Here is a 26,643-nt window from a genome sequence, read left to right as displayed (position 1 = left end):
AAGAAAGCTGAGAGCCAAAGAATTGATGCTTTTGAACTATGGTGTTGGAGAAGACTCTTGAGAGTCCCTTGGACTACGAGGAGATCAAACCAGTCAATCCTAAAGAAAATCAGTCCCGAATATTCATTAGAAGGGCTGATGCTGAAGCTCCAATACTTTGGCCATCTGATGCGAAGAATGACTCATTGGAAAAGACCCTGATGCTGGGAAAGGTTGAAGGCAAGAGGAGAAGGGGACAACAGAGGATGAGATAGTTGAATTGCTTCACCAACTCAATGGACATGAGTTTGAGCAAGCTCTGGGAGTTGGAGATGGACAGGGGAACCTGGCGAGCTGCAGTTGCAAAAAGACACTACTGAGTGACTAAACATAACTGAGGGATGCAACAAAAAATGTAGTGTAAGAATATAAGTTCCCAAAAGTCACTGACTTTGCATGTTTTTTTCAGACAAAATTCCCATCTCACACTAATGCCCCCAGCACAAAGAAAAGAAATGGTTAAGTTGAATTAATTGTAGAAGGGACATGATTGATTTATAATTTTGGAAAATGGAGTGGAGGGCACCAAGAGTTGCAGCCAAAAAAAAAAACAAAAAGACTTTTTAGAAGGCTGTTGATAAGAGTTGTCCACATAAAGTAATGATAGCTTGGACCATAATGTTATCTGTGCAGATTAAGAGATGTGATTAAATTTAAGCTATATTTAGGAGGTAGAACTGACTGCATTTACTGATGTATTATTGGATATTAAGGAAAGGAAGAGGACATAATTATAGATGAGTTACATAATTATTTATGTAGGTTTCAGGCATGGGCTATTAGGTCAATTAGCGGGAAATGAAGGGACACCCAGGGAGGCAGGGAAGGAAATCAAGAACTTGGTTTTGGACAAGGTAAACGTGCAGTGCCTGAGAGGTGCACAAGAGGAGGTGATGTGTTGGCAGATGGACATATAAATCTCGAGCTCGATGGAATGCAGTGTTTCTTCTTGCCCTAGAAAGGTCTCATTACAGCGGTGGTGCATCGTATCATTACCAAAATCATACAATGATAATAGTTATACCACACACTTAGCAGGCTCTGAACTTGGGTCAGGTGTTGAAATAACGTGTGTTCACTCGTTTGACGCTCACAACAACTCTTTCTGCAGTGTGTCATTTTTATCTCCATTTCACAAACAAGAAGACTGTATCTTAGAAAGTGAAATAAATTCTCTAAAGTCACCAATCCAGCAAATGGAAAATGTAGGATTTGACATCATGCATGCGTGGAGTGGGTTGCCAATTCCTTCTCTGAGAGCTCTTCCTGACCCAGGGATCGAACCGGCATCTCTTATGTCTCCTGCATTGACAGGCAGGTTCTTTGCCATTAGCACCACCTGAGAAGCCCAGGATTTGACATCAAGACTGTTTAACCCCTGTGCTCTGACCACGGTGACCTCCTATCTCCCAAGAGGCAGAAGTCTTGGAAACATTTCCTACTCGGCTTCTAAAGTATCATGTGACCTTGAACCTCAAATGGGAAAGGGAAGGTAATTGGTTAGGTCCCCTGCAGCTCTGCTGACCTGCAATGCTGATCTCTTTCGTAAATCCCTTTTTTAAAAGTTTTAACTTATTTATTTATTGTCTGTGCTAGGTCTTCATTGCTGTGCAGGCGTGCCCTAGTTGAAGGGAGCAGAGGCTACTCTCCAGGTGTGGTGTGTGGGCCTCTCATTGCGATGGCTCCTCTTCTTGTGGAGCACGGGCTCTAGGCACACGCGCTCAGTAGCTATGGTTCACGAAGCTTAGTTGCTCTGAGACATGTGGGATCTGCTTCATGCCATGTGAGACCAGGGATCGAACTGGGGTCCCATATTGCAAGGTGGAGTCCAACCAGTGGACCACCAGAGAAGCCCACAAATCCCATTTTTAATGTGAGTTTGCTGTAGGCACCTATCAGAGATGAAACTCAAGCTGACAATTCATTTTGACGTGTATGAGAAGGGCAAATCTCTTTAAGTGAGGACCCAGCACACTGCTTTCTTAATCTGAATTCCAGTGGAGTAAAACTCTTTAGAACAAATATTTCTGAGCGAGAAAATGTTCAGCATCTCATATTCACTTTTATCATCTAAATGTTAACCTCAAGGATCCCTCTGAGCCAAATGTGGGTGTGATGCTTGAGCCAGACACACAGCTTCCTCTAATGTTTGCACCCAGGGTCTGCCAAACATCCCCACCTATGCTGTCCCAGTGACACATGGGTTCCCCTGTCACCTGGCCCCACTGTGCTGGGAGGTGACAAAGTGATACTTTCTCCAGTGATTCTGATTGCCCTGCATTTCAGAAAGGACCTCCTGACTTCTCCTCCTGGCTTATTCTTTGGGCCAGTGTTTTGGAGTTCATCTAGTGTGGACTTTCAATTTAAATTTGGCTGGAACATGCTAAAGAGCCATTCATATGTGTTGGTAGGAGGTTGTTTCTGATTAGATTAAACTTCTGAAAGAGGAAAGAGCCACTGATTAAAGACATAAAAAAGGAAACACTTTAAATGGGTAAGTGGCTCATCTTCATATAGCAAAGTATAAATTAAACATAGTCCAGGGCTCAGCTTTGAATAGCAGCTGGATAGAGCGAGCTTTTCTGAACACATCCACAAGGAGAAGATGCTCACAGCCATTCAGGGGGGCTTAACCCACCAGAGAGGGCTCTGAGCACTCCTGAGTAAATGGAGGGGCTGAGTTACCTGATAAAAATGACTCTCACACTAGGGACAGGAAGGGTTTTATTTGGATTTCAGAAAATTATTCCCTGAGTCTCTGTGACAGTCAAGCTCATTATTATTCTCTGACAGCATCGGTGATGGTAATGGGGCCAGAGATCTTCGTTCAAAACAAAAAGACGCGATTAGAGTAGACAGCACACGTGTCAGTGGGACCCTGATTTGGAATGTGGCTGACACTTCGGTCTCAGAGCTGCAAGCTTCTGTAGTGTTGGGTCTATAGAAACGCCTGGGCTGGACCTAGCCAGCCTCCCCAGCCGTCTCAGCTTCTCACAGAGTGCCAACCCTGCCTAGACTGTGTCACCTGCCCAGGGCTGGAGGTATGGCTGCAGCCCCACTTCTGGCTCACTCAAGGATCCGTGGAGCCGTCATGGGGCTGCTGCCTGTGGCTTTCAGAGGAACACTGAGCCATGCACGGTCTCCAAGCCCCTGGCTTTCCCTTTTCCAGCCTGCTGGGTTCTCCTTTGGTTTTCTCGCAGCTTCTCTGGTTCTGAACTGGAACCAGACTCTCCCTATAGCCTGTTTTGTAGGAGTCCTAATGCCTACCTTCCCCCCAACAGTTCCCTTTCTCCCCACTGAGAGCTAAACCCCCTCTTTGCATCTTCAGTCCCTCGTGGGGACCTGCTCTGAAAGGACTCATTATCTGGACTTGGAAATCTCTCCCCATGCCTGGACCTTCTGCGGCAAAGTCTCGATAGATTGAACCCTGGTTATCTGTGCTGCAGGGCCCAGGCCTCTCTGGTCACCTTGCCCCTCACATGCTTGCAGCTTGTACGAACCAGGGAAATGATCACAGTCTGCAACAGCAGCCCCCAGGCCCCAGAGGCTGAGCCCAGGACAAGGTTATTTCTCACTCACGCCACAGCCCTCTGAAGGGTGTGAGGGACTCCTGGGCAGCTCTCCTAGTGGCAGCTGAGGCCTGAGAGTGCTTTTTTGTGGCTTCCCCATCTTTGAATTTCAAGGTCATTTTGACAAAAACATCCAGTGGACTGGGGGGGAAAGAGGTAGAAGTGTTCGTGGGTTCCCTCACTGGACACTTAAATATCTGGGCCCGAAAGTGACAACTATAATTTCCTCTTGTTTCATTGGCCTGAGCTGACACACAATCCCTCCTGACTCAGGGGAGGCTGGGAGATGTAGATGAGCACACAGCTTTTCGTGAGCAGCAGGATCCAACCACATCCACGGAGACCCCCTTCTCCTGGCTTCACTTCCCCAACCCCGTGTAGAACCAGGCCTGCCTTCTTTCTTTTCTTCCATTTGTCTTGAGTCCAATCAAATCAGTTGTGTTTGGACAATAAGTAATCAGGGCTGTTGGCTGATAAAAGATGTGAGGTAACCACAAATAAATTATTGTTGCTTAGAACCATTGAAAGATACCTTCTAGTCTCAAAGACTACATGTTTATAAAGTGATCCTCCTGGAATTTCCTATAAGGCAATGAACTCTCATGGTCCCAGTCTTTATAGTCAGAGCACTAGGGTCCATGGAAAAGCTGGACCCCCTGTCTATGATGGGCTGGTTTTCTGAACTTGGCGCCACGGCTGCCCTTGAGTTTCCAATAGGTAAACAGCTCTTTCAGCAAACCTCAATACCCTGCAAAACAGCCTTTTTCCTTTTTCTTCATAAAAAGCTTCCAGACATTCCAGCCCAGCTGGTCTCTTCCTGGAATCCTGCCAGATGAATCCTCCTGCTGCCTTCTGATAGTTATGAAAAATCCCTTTTGAACAGGGGAATGGCTTCAAGTGCTTCTTAGGGCTGACCCCAAATCAGACCCCTTCAGGGACACCTTCCAAGAAAAAGCATCATTTTTTTTTTTTATTCCGAGTAGCAATTCTGTCCAAAAGACTCTTTGGCAGTGTTTTATTGTAAAAACAGGGCTTGGGAAACTGGATCCCCAGGGAGTGTTTTTCTGATGGAAGAATAAGCATTGCCGGACTTTAAAAATGTTTCCTTACACTTGAAAATAATGAAATATCTGCCCTTGGACACCTGGGAAGGCACCAGGGAAAGTGCACAGAGGATGACTCAGAGCTAAGGCCCAAGTCTCAGTCCTTGGTCCGGGCAGTTTACAAAGCACCTGTCACATGCCAAACCCTGTCTCGGCTCTATGGGCCGTCTCTCACAGGCTGGTGCTTCAGGCCCATAAGTAGGAAAAAAGCTCCATCTCACTGGTGCTCAGGGAATTGCAAATTAAATCTACAGTAACAGTGAATTTCACACCCACCTATGGGCAATGCCAGCTACTGGCAAGACTGTGAAGCAACATGAGTGCTCACTTGAGCTGGTGGGGGTGGAACAAAGGATTCTCACTCTGGAAGAGTTTCACTCTCCTTGGGAGAGCTGAATGTATATCATGACCTGTGCCTCAGAAGTCACACCGTGGTATAGATCCATGGAGAGGTGCCCTCTCTTGGGTGCCAAGAGACCCGTATACATCCCAAGGAGCACTATTCATAATCCAGGAAACAACCAGACTGGGGGACACCAGGAGCATGCATGAATAAGTGTCGGTACATTTATACAATGGAACACAATAGTGATGAAAATAAATGAGGCAAGAAGCAAGTGGCTGAATGCAGACAATATGCTTCCATTTATGTAGCATTTAAAACCAGGTAAAACTAAGTCGGTAGTTGAGCTTGATGGCAAGGACATTATTCACAAGATTCAGGATCGTGGCTTGCCTTTGGGGCTGGGGAGGAGCACACAAAGATGTTGCTGCCAATGCACTCTTTCTTATGCTGGTGGTACATAGACAGTTGTCCCTTGTGTTATATGTCTTTAGACTGTACATATACATTGTACACACACACTCACACACACACAGAGCTAGAGGAAGTACAGGGAACGTGGTAACGCAGAGCAGAGGCATTTAATAAATGTAGCGCAGCTGGGAAAGTAGGTAGGAATTAGCCAGGCAAATAAATATAAATGTGACAGGGGAAGAGGCTGACCACCACTGGCTTTTGTCTTAGCTTTGCCCAGGTTTGACCTCTCTTTCCTTCTCAGTCCCATGCAGGGCTGCAAATAGAGTAAAACGCCCACCATGTCTAAGGTGAAAATTGAAGGATGTCTTAAGAATACCCAGCCCTTGTCAGAGTCTCTGTTGGCCTGCCTTTCTGACCCTACAACCTCTCTGCACACACGTGTCTGGTCTCCGGCCAGCCGTTCTCAGGCCTCAGCCTCCATGCTGCTCATCTTCTTCCCCCTAGCCTGCCTGGCTTGGCTTCCAGCTCTTGTCTCAGCATTTCACAGCCAAGTTAGGCGAGACAGCTACACATAAAAAGGTAGTTAACAACATGAGCCAAGAAATAAGGACCACATGAGTGGTGCAAATCATGTGTTTCAGGAGTTAGGAGGAACAGGGCCAGGCTGGTTTTGGATGGACGGAGAGTGGGAAGGAGGGTTTCTGGGCTAAGGGAACAGTGGGAATATTTTGCCAAGAGAGAATAGCTCATTAAAAGTCATAAGGAGATAAAAGCTGGACTGGATTTGGGATCTTATCCTGCGAAACGTGGTCATGAAGTACAAGACTAAGGTGCCACCACCCTCAATCCCTTACTTATGGTAGATATTACTAATAAATGGTAGCATGCTTTTCTGTTGAGCCCAGACAGAGGCTTGGAATCCTTTTAAATATGTATATGTTTGACTGTGTTGGGTTTTCGTGGCCGCATGCAGGATCTTCATTGCATCACACAGTCTCTGGTTGTGACACATGGGCTCTGCAGTGCGCGGGCCTGGTAGATGCAGTGTGTGGACTTAGTTATTCTCTGGCATGTGGAGCAACCAATTCCCCGAATTCCCCAATCAGGGACAGAACTCCTGCATTGCAAGGCAGATTCTTAACCACTGGACCACCAGGGAAGTCCCTTAAAATTCTTCTTAACCCAGTGCTTCAGAAGGACATTAATAAGTGAATGGATTCAATATGGGGGTGTTACTTGCTATTCCTACCAAAGTGTACAGAGTGATCACTGGTCTGTAAAGAGGAGGAATGGTCACACTGTATCCTGGTGTCTTGCTTCCAGTGTCCCCCTACTTTCCAGCTCCCAATTCACAACTCTACCAGCTGTGTCCCACATACTGGGCATCACTTGAGGTATTGGCAAGAAAACTCAGAAGCACAGAATGCAATAGGAAAAAGCGATCTAAGATGTCCCTGAGTCCACCTCCTCCATTTGGCAGCTGGGAAAAACAGGGGCTTGGGACGGAAACAGGTCTGTTTATATAACTGGCAAACAGGACATAAATTCAGTCTTCTGACCCTGACCTTGTACTGGCAGCTCCCAGTCCCAGGAAGAGAAAGGAACTTGATCTTTCCTACAAACCTACTAGATGGCTGTCTTTGCTAGTGGGAGCTTTTCATACACCATCTCTTTTAAACCTGCGAGCTGCCCCAATAAGAAGGGACCTGACATCCAAGGACAAGTCCTAGTCCGAAGGCTAATGTGTGACCGAGGCAGGAGCCACACTCTCTCCACCAGTCCCCAAGACCTGCGTGCTTTCTTGCAGTTCCCAGGTAGATGCACCAAGTTTTTCTGAAACAATTGCAGAATCAGGGCTCCCTGGGTAGAGCTGGTGGTGAGCAGGACTCACGCTTCTATTTACAACAGTTCAGGTTCTCAGTCACGGTCACATCTGGGGGCAGCCTGGCAGCTCCTCCGTGGGCATCTGTGAGCCTTGGCGAGGTCAGGGGCTTTCCCTACACTGAGTTCATGGCTCCGTAAGACAAAACCGCCTGTGATCTCCCAGGCTCGTTTGATAACTTCCCAGGTTTTACGATGGTAATTTAAGCTCTGCAGCCGAAGTAACTCTCCTCAGTTGCAGCAGCCTGCACTTAAATGTCAGAGCTTTGCTGAAAAACCACTTGGGTTTGAAGGAAGTCATTGTGTTCAGTAAAATCTGGCACATTTTATGTTTATGGCCTTTATTAGAGGAGCCAGCTGAGCGAGTTAAACCGCCCCTCTGTATGGTTAGTGCAAGCCCAGGGCTCTGGGATTGCTGGAACCACTCATTCAAATCACAGTTATTGAACATGTACTAAGTGCTAGGTGCTGGCATATACAACATGCGCCTTGTCTTCCTGGAGCTTGTCCTTTATGGAGGCAGAGGGCAGACATTGAAAGAATAAATGCATAAATAGAAGTATTGTGAATAAGCATCATTAAGAAAAAAGGTGGAGTGCTTAAAGTACTCACAGGGGATATAATTTAGACTGGGTGGGTGAAAGAAGGTGATATTTGAACTGGGTAACAAGTGAGGGAGTTTTTCCAGAAAGATGAAGTAGTGGGTACAAAGGCACAGAGCAAGGAAAGAACTTGGTGTAGTCAAGAAACATGTTGCCCAGTGCCCATCCAGAGGCCACGAGGTCCAGCCTTGAACTGACGTGCCGCCAGGCATCCCTGGCCTCCATAAGGCTAGCTTACACCTCACTTGTTGTAATGAACTGGGGTCACAAATACACAAGGTGAACATTCAGTTCTACCTTGGTGGTGGCTTCCTATGCCCAGTGACCTCATCTGCCTCCCTGATTCCCAACCCTTGGTCTTCGTTCCTCAGTCACCGCTCTGATACCCAACCCTTGCGCTTCCTCCTCCTGGCATCTCTACCCCCTAGAACTTGCGATACTGAGCCATCATTCTGCTCCTTTGTCCTCCCTCCAGTGGTCCTACTTCTTTAGCACAATGCCTCCTGTCTATCACCTCCCATAACATGCCAGCTATGACCTGTGTCCCCGGCCTGGCACCCTTTTACTTCCTCATCCCCTGTTCCTCCCAAGCCTCCGTGGATGCTTCAGGGCATCATCTTTCATGAAACCCAAATGCCAGTGATTTTCTTCCCCATCCTTTGTCTACAATCCATGAGAGGGTCTCTGAGATCCGCTGTGGGGCAGACTTCTGAGCTTCTCTCTCAGTCAAGCCATGGGTCAGTGGAGTCACTCCTCGTGTGAGGATCGTGGAGCACAGGGTTTCTCTTGTTTATTTCAGGGTCATTGTGCAGGGTCCAGAAGTGGAGGGGCAAACATGCCAAATACACTCTTCTGCTCCAACCAGAAGCTTCCAGGAACCCAAAGGCAATATACAAGGCAGCTGGCCTCCATAGATGAGTTTCTTTTCACAGAAGAGAAGAGGGCGGAGGTCTTCCAGGTGAACAGGTGCTCCCAGTCCCTGGAGAGGAGCCTCTCCCTGCTGGGTCAGGCACTCTGCAGGGTAACACGTCTGTTGTCTGTTGGCTTCACCAGACACGGGACTCCCCTGCAATCACTTGTCCGCTGAATGTGGCTGTACAGGAGGAGTCAATGCAACCGTAATGGTTATTATAAAATACCTAAAAATACCAAGTGCAGACTAAGGGCTTAGCAATATCCCCGGCATTACGACGGGGGCTTCCAGAGCCCAGAGCCCACAGAGTGCAGCAGTCACTGCTATGCGGGTTTCGTAGACCTGAGGTGAAGCACCCCAGAGCTGCCACTCAACCAGGACATGATGGGACCAGAATAGACACAGAAATCCTGCCCCCGCCTCAACTACCATGCATGCAGCGCTCACATGGAGGCAGGCTCAGGGTTAAACACACATTTGCACTCCGTCCCCTTCTTCTCCTGGGTGAAATTGAGGCTTGGGAGGAGAAATATCCTGCCAAAGGTGACAGCAGCAGGTGGCAGAGAAAAACACTTGAATCCAGTTCTCTCTGGCTCCAAAGCTGTACTTTTAAAAACCACGTGCTACTCCCACCCGGCCCAGCCACCCCACCTCTGCTGGAAACCCAGCAGAGTTCTAGGCACCATTTAGTACCTGTCTAAAGGAGAATCAGGTGAAGAGCTTGGAGAACATTTTGAAAGAGAGAAGGAGATAATCAAACAAGCAGATACAAGACTGTCATGATCAGGAACGATAGGGCTGGAGCCACAAAACATGACAGGTTAACCTAGTTGAAGGGATACAGAACTGATGCTGGAGTGGCACCCTGAGAATGTTACATAAGAGGGGTAGGGTGGGTATGTAATGGCATGTGCAGAAGTCCAGAGAGGAAACCCGGCGTGCTGGAGGAAACAGAATGTCAGCGTGGCTCCAGCATGGACTGTGTCAGGAAGCAAACATGAGGCTGGAGGGGTAGGCAGGGGCCAGGCCCTAGGAGCTTCAGAGGCTGTACTGGGAAGGGTGAGGTGCAGGCAGGACATGATCCAGGGTACACCTTCAAAACAAATACTGTGTATTAATGCATATATATGGAATCCGGAAAAATGGTATTGATGAACCTATTTGCAGGGCAGAAATAGAGACACAGACGTAGAGAACAGACTTGTGGACAGTGGGGGAAGGAGAGGGTGGGACGAATTGAGAGCGTAGCTTTGAAACATATACATTACCATATGTAAAATAGATAGTGTGTGGGAAGTTGTGTTAACACAGGGAGTTCAACCCAATTCTCTAGGACAACCTAGAGGGGTGAGGTGGGGTGGGGGTTGGGAGGAAGGATTAAGAGGGAGGCGACATATGTATATTTATGGCTGATGCACACCATTGTAGGACAGAAACCAATACACACTGAAACAATTATCCTCCAATTTAAAATAAAATCATTCTGGCTGCTGGGTGGAGAAGAGACTGGAGGAGGAAGGCAGGAGGGAGGGCAGTTGTTCGAAGGCTGTTGTAGTGTCCAGGTGGGACACGGCAGAGGTCTGGACGAGGGCATGGCTGCCGGATGGGGAAAGGGGTGTGGCTTCAAGAGCTCCGCAGAGTCCACGCTGCTCCTTTCACTGAGCAGCCAAAGGCACAATGGGAGGTGCTGCAGCCACCCTTCTGATTCGAACCATGGCACACGTGCCCACTGTAAGGTGAAATGGTGACCGACTCTTTGAGAAACAGGTCCTGGAATCAAAGAGCTTTGTTACAAATCATGTTCTGTGTTGTGTTGCTGAAATATGTCAATTAGTAGCCTCCATTCTGGTTGCACAAAGAATAATTACCCCGACTGTGTTATCAGTAACATATTCACGATATTTACAAGGCTTTTTTCGAAAATCTGAGCAACCCATGAATTGGAAATCAGCACAGTCCCAGAATGTATGGGTCATGGACACAAAGATGCACAGCCTGGGGCCTTCCGTGGCTCCCTCCTCTGATCCTCGGAACCACCCCTGGGTGTGGGAACTTCCTTCAAATCTTGGTCACCCTAGGGGAAGCACTGGCTCTGCCTTGAGCTTTAGTCAAGTTCAGATACGTCCTTCTGTTTTCCGTAACAGCTGTGTGGTTGTGGGCAAGGGGCAGCCGTGGTCTCCGTTTCCCCATTTGGCATTGGAGACCACTGTGCTTTCAGTGGCGCTACCACTGGTCTCCGTTTCCCCATTTGGCTTTGGAGACCACTGTGCTTCCAGCGGCGCTACCACTAGGAGGTGCTAGTGGTAAAGAACTCGCCTGCCCATGCAGGCAACGTGAGGCACAGGTTTGATCCCTGGGTGGGGAAGACCCCCTAGGCAACCCACTCCAGTATTCTTGCCTGGAGAATCCCATGGACAGAGGAGCCAGGCGGGCTACAGCCCATAGAGTTGCAAAGGGTCAGACACGACTGAATTAACCTAGCATGCATGCATGCCCAATAACCACTACCTCACAGTATCTTATTCTGAAGATTCTGCTGGACATCATTTGTACAATAGTAGCTGAGGCTGATCAAGTGCTAATTATGTGCTAGGCATCTTTCTAAGCACTTTGTACATGAGCACTTTAATCTCCTCAGCGGCCCCATGAGATGGGGATATTAGGATCCCCACTGGAGATGAGGAAGCTGAGATACACTGAGATCAAGTGAATAACTCACAGTCACACAGCTAGTATGAAACAGACCCAGGATTTGAATCCCAGCAGACTGAGGTCAAACCCCTTGCTCATAACCGCCATGCGGCACAGTCCAGTGCTGGCACATAGTGGGTGCTCAGTGGGGATGTTTGTTTCCTTTCCATCGGCCCGAAAGTGAAAGTCACCCAGTCGTGTCCGATTCTTTGCAACACCATGGACTATACAGTGCATGGAATTCTCCAGGCCAGAATGCTGGAGTGGGTAGCCTTTCCTTTCTCCGGGGGATCTTCCCAACCCAGGGATCGAGTCCAGGTCTCCCACATTGCAGGCGGATTCTTTACCAGCTGAGCCACAAGGGAAGTCCACTGGCCATAAATGGTATACTAAATGCAAGAGAAGCTCAGAAAGTGGTAAGTCAGTCCCTTGCTTTCCACTCTAGCTACCTACAGGGACCAATTGGTGTGAAAAAGCCTAAGAGAAGGCAGCCTCTTCCTAACCAACACAGGGGGAAATTAAGCTAAACCTGAAACCGACCTTACCTTAGAGAAAGACCTGTGGTTGTTGATAGGTACATGTTATAGGCGCAAATATCATCTGCCAAATTGTTCAATTGACAATACCTGACAAATGACCACTGCTGTCCACCAAGAGATCTTGATTGCTTTTCCCCGAAGTCTTACTCATCAGTTCTGATCAGGTATTTCAGGTCCATCCTACTTTATTAAGCACTAATCATTTATTGATTGATTGTCTGGTTATACACCAATCATTTAAATATTTATTCAAAAAGTACTTACCAAACACCTATATGTACCAGGCTGTGTGTTCAGTGCTAGAGAAGAGAAATAAATGAGATACTCTGCCCTCCAGGAACAGAGTAGCAGGTAAGTTGTGGTGTCAAGAGCTTTGAGGGCCATAGGAGGGAGCCATCAGCTGTGCCCCAAAAACTGAGCCAAGACCCCACAACAGTGTGGCCAAGATCTTGAGAGATGATAATTTTTTTCAGCGGGAGAAGAGTAAGGCGGGCATCCAAAAATTGAAAATAGGATGAGTAAAGGCCTAAAGGCACAAAAGGACATGCATGTTCCAGAATGCTAGACGTCCGAGTGGCTGGGATGACTGTGACGAGGGCTCCAGGACACTGCCCCTCGACACTCAGGCTGCAAGGCCATTTCTCTTTATTTTTCAAAGCTGAACAGCATCCCGTTGAAGCTCCGGCTCACCGAAGTCTAGGGAGAAGCTCCATATCATTCCTTTCTTTGAACCTCCCCCTCCCTTGGGTTCCATCAGAACTCAGAGCCCAGGAAGGATCTAGTGGGAGCAGAGCACTGGCTGGAGATGAGCTGCAGATTGCTCATCCTTGTCCAGGCCCTCATGGCCCGTTGTAATCTGATGTCTCTCCTTGAGGTTCTGCTGGTCCCTCCATGTCAAGCACTGCTGCAGAGACCATTACCAAGGATTTTGTTAACTTGGGGTAAGGAGAACTCAGATCATTGGTCACAAAATGTCTAGTGTCTTCTTTGGAGGAAGGAAGGTGGAAAGACTGGAGAGGAAGGATACATTAACTCTTTGCTGGTAACCAGAGCAAATGGAAACAAGACACAAATGAATGACTCAATAACCTTCCTGCTCTAGGAGTAGAATTAAAGTAGGGCTCACTCCCTTTGCAGACAGGAGAGTAGGTAAGGAGAGCTGGATGTGCCCGAGCTCCTGTTCACGGTCACCTGTGGTCTGGGTTCAAGGCTCAGAGTCAAGTCTGGGCACTGATGAGCGGCTCCATGTCTTCTGCAGGTGTGGCAGTGTGGCGGGAGCGTGGAGGTCCTGCCCTGCTCGCGGATTGCCCACATCGAGCGAGCCCACAAGCCCTACACCGAGGACCTCACCGCCCATGTCCGCAGGAACGCCCTCAGGGTGGCTGAAGTCTGGATGGACGAATTTAAAAGCCACGTGTACATGGCATGGAACATACCCCAAGAGGTAGGAAGCCCCTGCGGGGCTGGCTTTCTTGAGGGTTGATGGGGAACAAACAAAGCAAATGTGCAACTAAACTCTTCTTCCCAGGAGACAGCCTGAGTCTTATTTGCCATGCTGAGTGAACTCTCAACCCTAAGATACTGGATATTGAAGAAAAGGGTCTGACTGTAGGGTGCTATGGGGTGCTAAGGCGTGTCTTACCCACCCCATCTCTGGTCACCTCCTCCTTGAAAGTGGGCTCCTTTCCCTCCAGACCACAATGTCCTCATTCTATCTGAGAAAGTTGAACCAGGTGGCTCCAAGGTTCCAACATGCTCCCAGGTCCTCAGCTTCTCTGACAGTAGATATTTCATGGTCCCAGATTACAAATATCCCAGAAATTACCAAAATTCACCAAATGTGCCTTAATACCCCTGTAGACTGAATGCAAGCTTCTCCGTCAGACCTTTGACCAAACCAATAAGCAATGTGCCTGTACCTTTGGGATTTCTTGAACCACATGGGTGGGGCACTCCCACAGGAACCCTCAGGAGGAGAAGGGACCTGTTCTGGGCATTTTTTAGGCTGCTTGTTACCTTCGGAGAACTTATCATTGTCTGTTGCTGTCCTGTAGCCCTCTTATTGTTTAGACACTAAGCTGTGTCCAACTCCCTGTGACTCCAGGGACTGTAGCCCGTCAGGCTCCTCTGTCTATGGGATTTCCCAGGCAAGAATACCAGAGTGGGTTACCATTTCCTTCTCCAGGGTATCTTCCTGACCCAGGGATCAAACCCACGTCTCCGTATTGGCAGGCAGATGCTCTACCACTGAGCCACCTGGGAAGCCCCCTAGCCCTCTAGTCATCCATATTTAAGAAGTGCAAGAGACTATTTACAGTAGCTAGAACATGTGGGGCTTCCCAGGTGGTGCTAGTGGTAAAGAACCCACCTGCCAATGCCGGAGATATAAAGAGACATGGGCTCAATCCCTGGGTCAGGAGGACCCCCTGGAGGAGAAAATGGCAACCCACTCCAGTAGTCTTGCCTGGAAAATCCCATGAACAGAGAAGCCTAGAGGGCTACAGCCCATGGGGTCGCAAAGAGTCAGACACTATTAAAGTGACTTAGCACAGAATATGGATGCAACCTAGATGTCCATCAACAGACGAGTGGATAAATAAATCGTGGAACATAAAAACAATGGAATATTACTCAGTCATAAAAAGGAATGTATTAGTATTAGAAAGTATTAGTCCATTCTAATGAGGTGGATGAACCTAGAGCCTATTATACAGAGTGAAGTAAGTCAGAGAAAGATAAATATTGTATACTAACACTTATATATGGAATCTAGAAAGATGGTACTAAAGTTTATTTGCAGGGCAGCAATGGAGACACAGACATAGAGAACAGACTTATGGACATGGGGAGAGGAGAGGAGAGGAGAGGATGAGATGTATAGAGAGAGTAACAGGGAAACTTACGTTACCATACGTAAAATAGATAGCCAGTGGGAATTTGCTGTATGTCTCAGGAAACTCAAACAGGGGCTCTGTATCAACCCAGAGGGGTGGGATGGCAAGGGAGGTGGGAGGGAGGTTCAAGAGGGAGGGAACATATGTATACCTATGGCTGATTCATGCTCAGGTTTGACAGAAAACAGCAAAATTCTGTAAATCAATTATCCTTCAATTAAAAAATAAATAACTTTTTTTAAAAAAGGGCAAGAGAGAAAGTGGTGTATCTCTGGTAGCTTTGTACAACTTTGCTGTGTGTCATATGGAAATGACTTTGGACAGCTGGGTTAAGCGAACCCAACAGATGCCAGCCACGGGATCCCCACCTGCCTGCCAGCCAGTCTGCCTGAGGTCGTTGCTTAGGTTGCGTTTTATGTGACGTGGAGCTGTTGACTGCATGACCTCCTGCTTTCCGCCCATGGCCATGGCTTTGCCTCGAGAGTCCTTTGGAAAGCTTCTGCTCTCTCTTCCTGACAGGAAAATGGTTGATCTTTGCTTAAAGCTTCCGTGTGAAGGCCTTGTTTCCTGATGTCTCCACCAAGCTAATATTTAACTCAGGCTGAGGGATTGAGAAAGTAGGCCGGGAGGGAGGTTTCAAGCAGCCCCCTAAGGGCCACCACCAGGCGGTGGGGTCTTGGGTCGGCTGCACCCTTGTGCAAGCAGCGAGGCTTCAGCAGTCGGGAGAAAGAAGGAGGAGCCCCAGCAGTGCCAGCGGGAGTGCAGCCAGCCTTGATGGACCAGCCCCGAGCGCAGCTCTGACAGTGGGAGTGTTTCTAGGGAAACCGTGGTGCGTTCTGGACCCATCTGTGGCTGTGGGCGTTGGATCACAGCACTCTGGGCAGGATGCTGAGCCCGGCTGTGGGAGTTCTCTGATAGCAAAACGTTGAGCACACTTGGAAATTCCCCAGGAGCTCACCAGCGAAGCAGTGTGGTTCCCCGGGCTCTGTAAAGGACTGGGGTCCTGTCCATACCCTTGTCCCCCTTCTCTCTGAACTGTAATGCTTCAAACTTTGTAGCCCTCTCCACCACACCCCCCGCCATTGCAGCTGACAGATGTTGAAATAAGACAGCAAATCCGGAGAGTGGTAGAGAATTGAGTGTACTTTGAGTAAAAGTAATTGGAAAATGATGAAACTCAGTGTCTGCTGGTGACTCCTAGAGGAGTTCAGACCAAGTCAAGCGGGTAGGGGCTGGGGGGTAAGACAAGAAGGACAGATGAGAGGTGGAAATGTCCAGGATAAAGCCTTTAGGAGGAGAAGGAAGAGGTCAGTGTGTTTCCTCTTGACCCCCTGTTCGCTACTATGTCCAAATTCCCCCTTCTGCCTCTCTCAAGCCTGTGGAAAGAGCCACTTTTCACCTCCCATTCACTTCTGAAGTCACATCTCAATACTACCTTGAAGCTGCTTTTGACAGAGTCATCATGGGCCTCCTACCTGCTTAATTTAATGAATATGTTAAAGTCTTCAACTTAGATGATCCCACCTTTTCCTTAAAACTCTTCACTCCCTTGGCTCCATGATTCCACACCCTAGATTGTCCTCATCTCTCTGACTGCTCCTAACTCTTTGTGAGAAACTTTTACTTCCAGCGGATGTTTGAGTGCTCCCCAGGGATCTGTCCTTGGCCACCTGCTCTTGTGATACACCTCTGCAGGGTAATCCAATCGACGCTTGGATTCTACACTGCCTACATGGAAAGGATCTCCTAGTTATTCTGTTTAGCCTGACTCCTGCCTTTAGCTTCAGACTTTACCTGCACATCTTCCCCTGGCTGTTCCCACAGGAACTTCAGACTGAATCTGACCAAAACTGAGTATATCTTTCTTCTCCAAATCTGCTTCTGTTCTTATCCTCTATCTAAATGCACGATGTCCCCCTCGGCTTAGGCTTGTGAGCTTATTCCTGAGCGGCATTCTTTAATCATCTTCCATCCCCAGTCCATTACCGAGCCCACCTTTCCATTCCTCTCACTTCTGAGTTCAAGCCTTGCCTCTTCTTCTGCAAGAGCCTCTGGCTGGTTTCCCTGACTCAAGTCTTACCCCTTAAATCTATCCTTCCCACTACCCAAAGTCATCTTTTTAAACTCACAATGACCATGTCATTGTCCTACTTGAAATCTTTAAACGACTCTCCATGAGCACGGGATCAGGCATAGAGCCCAGCATTGGACATGGATCTACACCTTCTCCTCCAACCACAGCCCCAGTCCCACCACCCACCACCCTGATTTTGGAGGCTCTGCAGATGGCATGGACTAGGGACACTTCCCTGAGTGCCCTGTCCATGTCACGCTGTTTCTTATCTCTCTGTGGTGGCCCATTTTGTCCTCTATGCTTGCAGTTCCTCTCAAAACTTCTTCCCCAGCCTCCACTCTTGCCACTTCTCCTTCATCCTTTTAGATTCAACTCTGCTGACATCTTCTTTAGAAGCCAGTCCCATCTGGGAAGAATGCCCCCTTTCCCCTGCGTGTCTCTGTCATTGCATCATTACCCTGCAAGAGAATGTTCCATTGTCTGAAAAATCTCTCTCTCATTAGATCAATGGCTCTTAAATCTGGCTGAACTTTAAAATCATTTGGGCTCCACCCCAGAGATTATGATTTAATTGGTTTGGAAGGGAACTAGGGATTTTTTTTTTTTTTTTGGAAAGTTCTTTGGGGATTTTAATGTTCATCCAGGGCTGAGAATCACTGCTCTAGACCATGGGCTCCCTGAGGACAGATTATGTTATTCCTATTTGTTTCACCAGGTCTAGCCCAAGTAAGGTGCATGGTCAGGGCTCAGTAAAACCTCACTAACATTTATTAGCAAATGAATCTGCTGGCCATGTGTGTGATCCCATTCTCCTTTGATCATTGACTCCCAAAGACAGATCTACTGATCAATTGCATCAGAATCACTTGGAAACCTTTTAAAAATATTGATTCTGGGTATCATCCTCAGGGATTTTGATGAGGAGGTGTGTAGAGGTGCCAGAATCTATGAAAAGCTCTCTAGGTGCTGGTTTGGGGAAGCCAGTTTTGGGTAACACTCATTTACCTGTTCATCTTTCCCAGCTCACCCATAGCATCACCTACTCCAGGAAGTTTTCTTTGACTGCTGTCCTCCCCTTCCGCATCATCCTGGCTGCCCCACACCATGAGATGACCAAGGGCCCCCTTTCTATTGCCCAACACTCTCTGCTTCCCTCCATGCTTCACACTCTGTGCAGAGAGTCTGTTTGCTTGTCTGGATCTTTCAGACTCTCCTTTCAGACAGAATGTTACTTCTTCTTGTTTATGTTCATGATGCTTAGGACAGTGCCTGACACAGTCTAGGCACTCAGTAGAGATGAGTTGAAAAAGAAACAAAAGGAAGGAAATGTGGGTTCTGCATCCCTCTGTGTTTTCCCCAGGACTTTCCCAAGCTGTCCTTGATGTGGCAGCATCGCAATACCTTCTGCTCAGTTCCGGGCACATCTGCTCTCAATTTACTTAAGCTTCTGTCTACAAATTCAGAGCTGGAACCCTTCAACCCTGCCTAGTTGGCTACTTGGAGAATTAAGTAAGTTAATATGTGGAAGGACTTTGATCAGTGCTTGGCCAATAGAAAGCATTCAGTTCAGTTCAGTCACTCATAGAAAGTGTTAGAGAAGTGTAAATTCTTTTTGCCGATGTCATCACCTGCACCTTCTGCCTTCTCACCTGAGCTTTAGAATGCCCTTGTCGGGCAGTCATCCTCCCTTGCTGCCCTTTATGCAGAGTTCTTTCTGGGCCATGCACTGAAGAGAACCAGCTTTCTCAGCCACTCCCTTACTACGTGCAGTCCCAAGCTTTTGGAAGATCAGAGGAGCCTTTCACTCATGCTTCCTCTCCTTTAATTGACAGTCAGTTTGCTTATCAGCAAACAGAAAGTCAGTCTGCAGCAAAGCATCAATATTTCCTTACGCAGGATTCGGAAACTCTAGACTCGCCCCTGCTTCCTCTTGCCTGAAAACGGGCTGAGTGCCAAGGATGACTCACCGTGGTTGTTAGGCGACCACCATTCTCGAGGTTTGGCTACAAGGAATTTTGTGTGTGGCTGCACACACAGGCAGGAATACTGGACAGCTTTTTTTGTGGCTAAGTATATTAGTGTCCCAGGACTGCCAAAACAAATTACCACAAACTGGGTGGCTTAAAACAACAGAAATGTGTTCTCTGGTAGTTTTGGAGGTCAGAAGCCCACAGTCAAGGGACAGCCAGGTCCACGCCCCCTCCAAAGGCCCGGGGGGAAGATCCTTCCTGGCCTTTTCCAGCTTGTGGGGGGCTCTCGGGGTTCCTTGGCTTGTAGATGTGTCTTTTCAGTCTATGCTTCTGTCTCTGTGTTTCCTCTCCTTTCTCTCATAAAGATTTAGGATCATCCTAAATCCAGAATCATCTCAACATCTCTAATTAACTATATCCACAAAGACCCTTTTCCCAAATAAGGTCACATTCAGAGGTTCTGGGTGGGCACTGTTCAACCCTCTACACTAACTGCTTGGCACAAAGGGAAGATACGTGTATTGTTTTCTAATAATAAGGGTCAAGGTGACCTTCTCTGAGGAAGCTTGCTTATTTCCCAATTTCTGCCTCCGGCTCCGAAATAGAGTTTGATGCAATTTAGAGCAAACAACACAGTACAGATGTGCTGAACCATTAAAATGGGAAGGCAAAAGTCAATTAATAAACAGGAAGGGGAAAGGGACATGATATCCAGACATACAAGCTGAGCAAAACTCTGTTTCTTGAGTCTCCTAGAAGTTATAGTAGAGTGTACTATCTCTCTAAAGTAGATGTATTGTCTCTCTCCCACTTTTGATTAGGTTATAAGTAGAGAGACAAACTCTCCCTTGATCCTGAATGTAGAAAGGAAGTTTTCCCATGGGAACCTAGATTTTTAAGGAAAACACAGAAGTCTTCCTGAGACAGATTCTTCTAGTGGCTTTCTGTAAAAGCTGAGACAGTGTTCTTTTGTCATCACATAAAGACATTATAGCATAAAGTGGGATGTCCTGGGTCCAGGCAAATAACTTCGTGATGTAAGGGTAAAGTACAAAGAAATTTAAAGAGTTAGTACTTAACAGATTTCTTTAAGTTAATACTTAACAGAGGGTTGACCAGGATACATTTATCGTCAATTGCTGTGTTCATTGTTTCATACATATTTTTTCAACTCGGTCTGATCAGTAGAGTTCAGGTGCAGTGCTAGACTAGGGGCACAGAGATCAGCAGGACGTGTTTCCTGACCTTCAGAGAGTGGGGGTCCAGCAGAGAAGGGCCAAGTAGAAGTTGCTGGGAAGGCTCTAGGCAGGAGCTGGGGAGCAGACCAATCATAGAAGAGGTTATCAAGCAATGCTCAAAGGGCATAATCTCACTGAAATTGCACCTTGGGATTCCAGAACTTAAACCTTCAGGCTGTAGCAAGTTCAAATCTTTACATGACCTGAACTCCAGTAGACAAAAATAAATATATTTCTTCTATATCTATTTTTGTTTTGACTCAGGCCCCCATTGTCTGATATCAAAAATGTGTTCTGATCATGTCCAGATACATGCAGCAACTCTCTTTGTGGTTTTTCCCAGGCATTTCAGTTAAACTGCCAATTTCATAATTTCCCAACCCCACTAACTTGATCCCAGAATTGATGGTAGGACCAGATGGGTCACACTGGCGGCCCATGGGCTGCAGTGTCAGAGGGAGAGACCTGTGCTTCCCTACCCTCCTGTCTCCGCTCTGGGCTGGTATCTCATGAGATGACACTTGCCTCGCCTGGTCCCTGGCTCCATGGTGCCATCCTCTGAGATGTCACCTGTCTCCATCTGATCCCCAGCTGGAGGGAGCCCTCTCCATCTTCTGCTGTGGCATCAGCTCTTTCTCAGCTGATTCTGTGCCCTGTTCAACAGCTGGGGTGCAGGTCCCAGGGCTTCCTGGGACCACAGAAATGTGGGGGCTTCTCCCTCGCTCTCACTCAAGGACGTACCCTTGTCTCTGTGACTGCTCCTTGCCTACTGCACCTCAGTGGCTCAGGGCCACCTCTTTGGTACACCTGGGAAATGAGGGACACAGTACTGTCTATGCTAAGCAGCCCCCGCCAGGCTTAGAGAGAGGGGCTCTGCTTCTTCCACAAGTACTTGGTCTAAGCAGGCAGGAGGGCAGGCTCCTGCAAATGCCCTCTAAACTTTAAAGCACAAACTCCAGACCCAGGCTGATTGGGTTCAACTTTCAACTCCATCACTTACTAGCTGTGGGATTTGGGCAAGTCACCCAGGACGTCACTGAACCTCCCACATCCGTAAAATGAGGGTTATATTGTGCTCCCTCATGAGTTTAAATAGGGCCATATATGTAAATTTAATGTAAAGTGAAAATGAAAGTCACTCAGTCGTGTCTGACTCTTTGCGACCCCATGAACTATACAGTCCATGGAATTCTCTTGACCAGAATACTGGAGTGGATAGCCATTCCCTTCTCCAGGGGATCTTCCCAACCCAGGGATCGAACTGAGGTCTCCTGCATTGCAGGTGGATTCTTTACCAGCTGAGCTGCTATGGAATCCTAAAAATTTAATATAAGTAAAATATAAAAATATATGTGTCTGTCTCATATAGAACAGAGCCTGGCACATTGTGTTATGTAAGCCTTAGCTTCCCTGAGCACTAGGAATAGTATTAGAATTAGCAGTATTCCATCTTCAATTATTTTCCTTTCCTCTCCCTCTCCGCACACAGTTCAGAATCTCTCATCTTATCTTTTGAGATAGAGGTAACCATGTTGTTGGTTCAGTCACTCAGTCATGTCCAACTCTTTGCAACCCCATGGACTGCAGCACACCAGGCTTCCCTGTCCTTCACTATCTCCTGGAGTTTGCTCAAACTCATGTCCATTGAGTCAGTGATGCTATCTAACAGTCTCTTCCTCTATTGCCCCCTTCTCTCCTGCCTTCAATCTTCCCCAGCATTGGGATCTTTCCCAATTAGTCAGCTCTTCACGCAAGGTGGCCAAAGTATTGGAGCTTCAGCATCAATCCTTCCACTGAATATTCAGGACTTATTTCCTTTAGGATTGACTGGCTTGATCTCCTTGCTGTCCAAGGGACTCTCAAGAGTCTCCTCCAGTATCACAATTTGAAAGCATCATTCTTTGGCGCTCAGCCTTCTTTATGGTCCAGCTCTCACATCCATACATGACTACTGGAAAAACCATAGCTTTGACTATATAGACATTTATCATCAAAGTGATAACATTACTCAGACTATATTCTTCCATTTCTTTTACTTACACAAAGACTACAGCTTTTTTTTCTTTAGTAATTTTTAAGGATTTAGTCCCTTTATTTTCAATGGCTTTTGATAACAGTCCCCGTCAGTGCTGATCTCCTGTTTTGCAGACCAAACAGGTGTGGTTATGGGGCCAAGGCACACATGGGGAAATGCCTGAGTTAAGTTCCCAGGTAATGCCTTCACCAGGCAGTCTCCAGAACTGTGGTTAGGGAGGCTCAGGGAAAAGTTGTACCATGGTGGTGACTGCATCTCTGTGTTTTCATCTTGCACAGGACTCAGGAATTGACATTGGGGACATCACTGCAAGGAAAGCTCTGAGAAAACAGCTGCAGTGCAAGACCTTCCGGTGGTACCTGGTCAGCGTGTACCCAGAAATGAGGATGTACTCGGACATCATTGCCTACGGGGTGGTAAGGAGCCCACCCTTGGGGTTTCATCCAGACACATCCACCCAAGTGGGACCTGTGGTAGACCTGTGGACAAGAGGCTGATTTCTGGAACTTCATGTGAAGTAGCCTATACGTTCATAGCCCACACCTCTCCATTCCCTTGAGAAAGGTGCTTAGTCTCTCCTTTCAATCCTAAGCAATTCAGCTCTGGCCCCGAACATGAATATGCCACTTAGTAAAGCAAAAACATGCAGTTAAGTTAAGATTGCAAGACAACCCCAACTGTTTCCCAAGCATGGGTGCCTGAGATTCTACCGACCAGCCTGCATGCCTCCCTTGCCCAAGGTGCTATGTCTTCCATCCACGCAGAGCCTCCTAGAAAGCAGATTTGGGAAACATATCCTTCCAGAGTTCATTGGATTTTGAGTGATGTTTTAGTACCACTTATTGATTGGCAGTTCCCCCAGCAGAGGCAGCAAGACAGAGAGGCAGAGCAGAGGGTTTGGATCCACATGGACCCGGTTCCAATCTTGACCCAGCCACTTCCTGGGCAAGTGCCTTAATGTCTATGAGTCTTAGTTTCTTCATATGTTAAGTGGGATAAAATAATGCTGTCCTCATGGGTAGAAGAAAGTCTCCGATATAGAAATGTATTTTGTGTCAGAGGTTAAAATACTTTGAAGATGATAAACTCTCCCCATGCTTCCAATATCCCCAGGACATTACAACTCTTAAGGTATTTTAAATACCTGATTGATTTTTGGATATCTTTCCTGGTTTTTGCTGAGCGAACACATGAAGATTCTCTATGACAGCTAAGCCCTCACAATTAGCCTCATAACTATCCCCTGGGGTTACTAGGCTCACTCCCTGCCCCTGCTGTGTTACAGATGGGGAAACAAAGAAGCACAGTGACCTGCCCATGTCCACACAAGTCGTCAACCTGAGTGAAACTGAGTCTAGAGCATCACCTTCTGATATCACTCCCATTCCTCCCCTTGGAGTGTCCCCTCAGAACTTTTAGATATCCCAGGATGAAAACTTGAAGGAAGAATTCTTCCTTTGATGGTCTGTGGCCAGAACTGAGTTCAAGGCCCTCCTCAACAGGAACTTAATGGGCACAGCCTCAGCCTGGAGAGGAAGAATTCTGCTGAAGGGCCGGCTTCATTGTTCCCATGGGCCTGCCAATGCTCACATCCTAGGATTCTAAAGGAGACAGAGCCAGGGTCCCAGGAACTGCCCCTTTCTAACCCCCTGCAGGGCCTCTGTTGTCCCTGGAGGCCTGACTATCGGAGGGGGTCGTGTCTTCCCATGAGAGTCCCCATGTTGTGGCTGACATGTCCTGAGAGAACCACCCAGTAGCCTCTCCCCTTCTCAGGCTGGTATAATTCAGATGTCAAACTCCTCGGCTGGTGCCGCTCAGCTGTTGCCTGAGGCCCCAGATCCTGTCTTCGCCATGGAAGCACACTGGACTGTGAGGTGCCCATCCGCCCATCCACCTCCCCGGAACCATCCTGAGGACACAGCTGATACACTGCCCACAGCACATTATGTGCTGCTTGGTTACTCTTGGACCAAAATAGGACAGTCATGCTACTGTGGCTCCAGAGAAGCTGTTGGCCCAGGCCTCTGAGAGCCAAGGCAAGCTTCTGGATTCATGGTCTCACCAAGCTATCAGCTGTAGCTAAAAGTATTCGCCAAACTCAGCCAGAGAGGCGTAACAGTGGAGGTGTTTGCACACAGCCATTGCAATCCTGGGTCTGGGGCCAAGGCATTCCGGTCATCTAAGCATAAGAGTCGCATCTTAGGAGTACATATAGCACATTTACCATGTAGACCCCTCACCCAGATCACACCCAGAAACCTTTGGTTGGTCAAATAGTAAGTGGCATATCCATGTTGTGATCTAGATCTGGCTGAGTCCACAGTGGGGGCTGTTTTCACATTGTCATGCTGAAAACCCATCCTCCCACCACTCCAGAAGGCTGAGCTGTGTCAGCCATTCCTGGGAATGGCAGAACTTCTGTGACCCTGTGCATGTTCATTTGCCGGTTACTGTTCAGAGCTCAACTGGACCCCTTCTCTCCTGCCTCTTCCATGGCTGGGCTCTTACGTGAGCAGAGACACTTGCTTGTCCAGGAGCATAATGAACTCAACTAGGGCAGTAAGGTGACAATGGTTGAGGCAGGATGCAGTGCAAGAGCAAGAGGATTTGTGGAACTGAATCTTTCTTCCTGGTGATTACTTTTATTCTGAAGTGGAGAGACCAGATGTCTTCTCAGTAAAGGTTTTTTTTCTTTTTCCCCTCCAACTCATGCCTAAACTTCATTGCTCAGGTCAGATAACCCCTCAGAACTCTCAGGCCACTGTCAAGTCTGTATAACCCATACCATTAATCTAGTAAAAGGTCTCATTAATGCCTCTGGCAGTCAGAAGGATCATGGGCCTTGCAGTGTGGGCATGGGCCTCCTCTAGGATTACTGAGCTCCAGACCTGGGAGACAGCATGACTTTGAATGATCCCAGCTCTGGTGCTGACAGGAGAGATGGAGTAGCATCCAGAAACAGACATGCCTACTTCTGAAAGTTAGCTTTGCTACTTAATCACTGTGTAACCCTGGCAGTTTGTAAAACCTTAAAGGTTAGAGTCATATCACTTCATGGGTCATCTTTCACAGTCTCAGGATTGTCACCATTTGATGATGGAAAGAGCTTGGACTTTGGAGACAGACCCCAGCTCTGCCATTTTTCCAACTATGAGGCCATTCATTCATTACTCATTTTCTTTGCTCATTCATCCCGTATGTACTTACTGTCTAATATGTGCCAGGACTGTCCTGTGTCACAGGCAGTGAGTAAGCCTGAGACCTAGTCTGGTGATGGATAGAGGAGCCAGGCAAGCAGAGAAGTGACAAGAATACAGTGTGTAAGTGCTGCGGTCAGAGAAATGGAGGTGTGGTGGCCTCACGCCCAGATGCAGGTCAGGAAAGGCTTCCAGAGTGACGGAGAGGCTGAGAACCACAGGAGGAGGAGGGTTGTCAGGGAAAAGAGAAGGCCAAAGCAGAAGGTCTATGTGGTGGGAACAGCATTACAGACCGAGAGGTGAGGCAGAGCTCCTTGCTACAACACACTTCCTGCACGCTTAAGAGAGTTAATATTACTGACCTGGCTGAGTAATTTTGAGGATTAGGAGGGATAATGCATGGGAAGCCCTTTTCCTGGTACCTGGCACATAGATGCATTCATAAAAGCTAACTTCCCTGAATGGCTTTCAGGATAGTTATTGCAGTAATAATAGCACCTAACAATTATATCACACTTTTGCTATTTATCAGGCCCTATGCTAAGCACTTGCAGAGATTATTTCAGTTAATCCACAAACTCATGAGGTTGGCACTATAATTATCCGTATTTGAGAGAGAGAAGGAAACAGACAAGGAGTTATGTTGCTTTGCCCAAGACCAAACAGCTGGAGCCAGGATTTCATCTCAGCCTGTCTCTCCCAACTTCAACAGACAACCTGCTTAATGGGGGATGGATGACGCAGAATCAAAGAGGACTTTATCAAAAGTCACCACCCACCCTCATTCAGAGCCAGCTTTGGGGTCCCACAGGAGAGCCATGTCTGACACCAGGGCTTTCTGAAACTTTATGCAGGTCTCACTCATGGATCCCGGCTTCAGATGTGACAGACAGCCCTCTGTGGGCCGTGGGAGGAGTCCAGGGAATATTTGCATATGCTCCTCCCACATGGGTCAGTCAGGTAGTTGGTTTATGATAGAGGATTTTATGTTGCATGGATGCTTCTGGGGCCCTGCCTAGGGAGCTGACACATGTTCATATTTCTTCAGAACCTCTAAACTCCAAGTTTGAGATTGAGCTGCTATCACCCAGTAAGAGAAAGGGAGCTCAAAAGAAAAGAATTTGACTCTGTTCTTTGT

General features: G+C 47.5%; 1 protein-coding gene across 1 annotated transcript in view; it reads left to right on the top strand.

Moving 5' to 3' along the window:
* GALNT18 (polypeptide N-acetylgalactosaminyltransferase 18) overlaps window positions 1-26,643 on the top strand; it is a 342,383-nt gene that overhangs the window by 264,612 nt on the left and 51,128 nt on the right. Inside the window, exons 7-8 of the mRNA XM_070473386.1 lie at window positions 13,356-13,541; window positions 22,587-22,724. Of these exons, the coding sequence (XP_070329487.1) occupies window positions 13,356-13,541; window positions 22,587-22,724 (324 nt within the window). The remainder of the gene's footprint in view (window positions 1-13,355; window positions 13,542-22,586; window positions 22,725-26,643) is intronic.

This window comes from Odocoileus virginianus, chromosome 10, assembly GCF_023699985.2.
Source record: "Odocoileus virginianus isolate 20LAN1187 ecotype Illinois chromosome 10, Ovbor_1.2, whole genome shotgun sequence".
Lineage (NCBI taxonomy): Eukaryota > Metazoa > Chordata > Mammalia > Artiodactyla > Cervidae > Odocoileus > Odocoileus virginianus.
The sequence above is the reverse complement of the archived record's forward strand: the minus strand, read 5'-3'. Positions and strand labels throughout refer to the sequence as shown.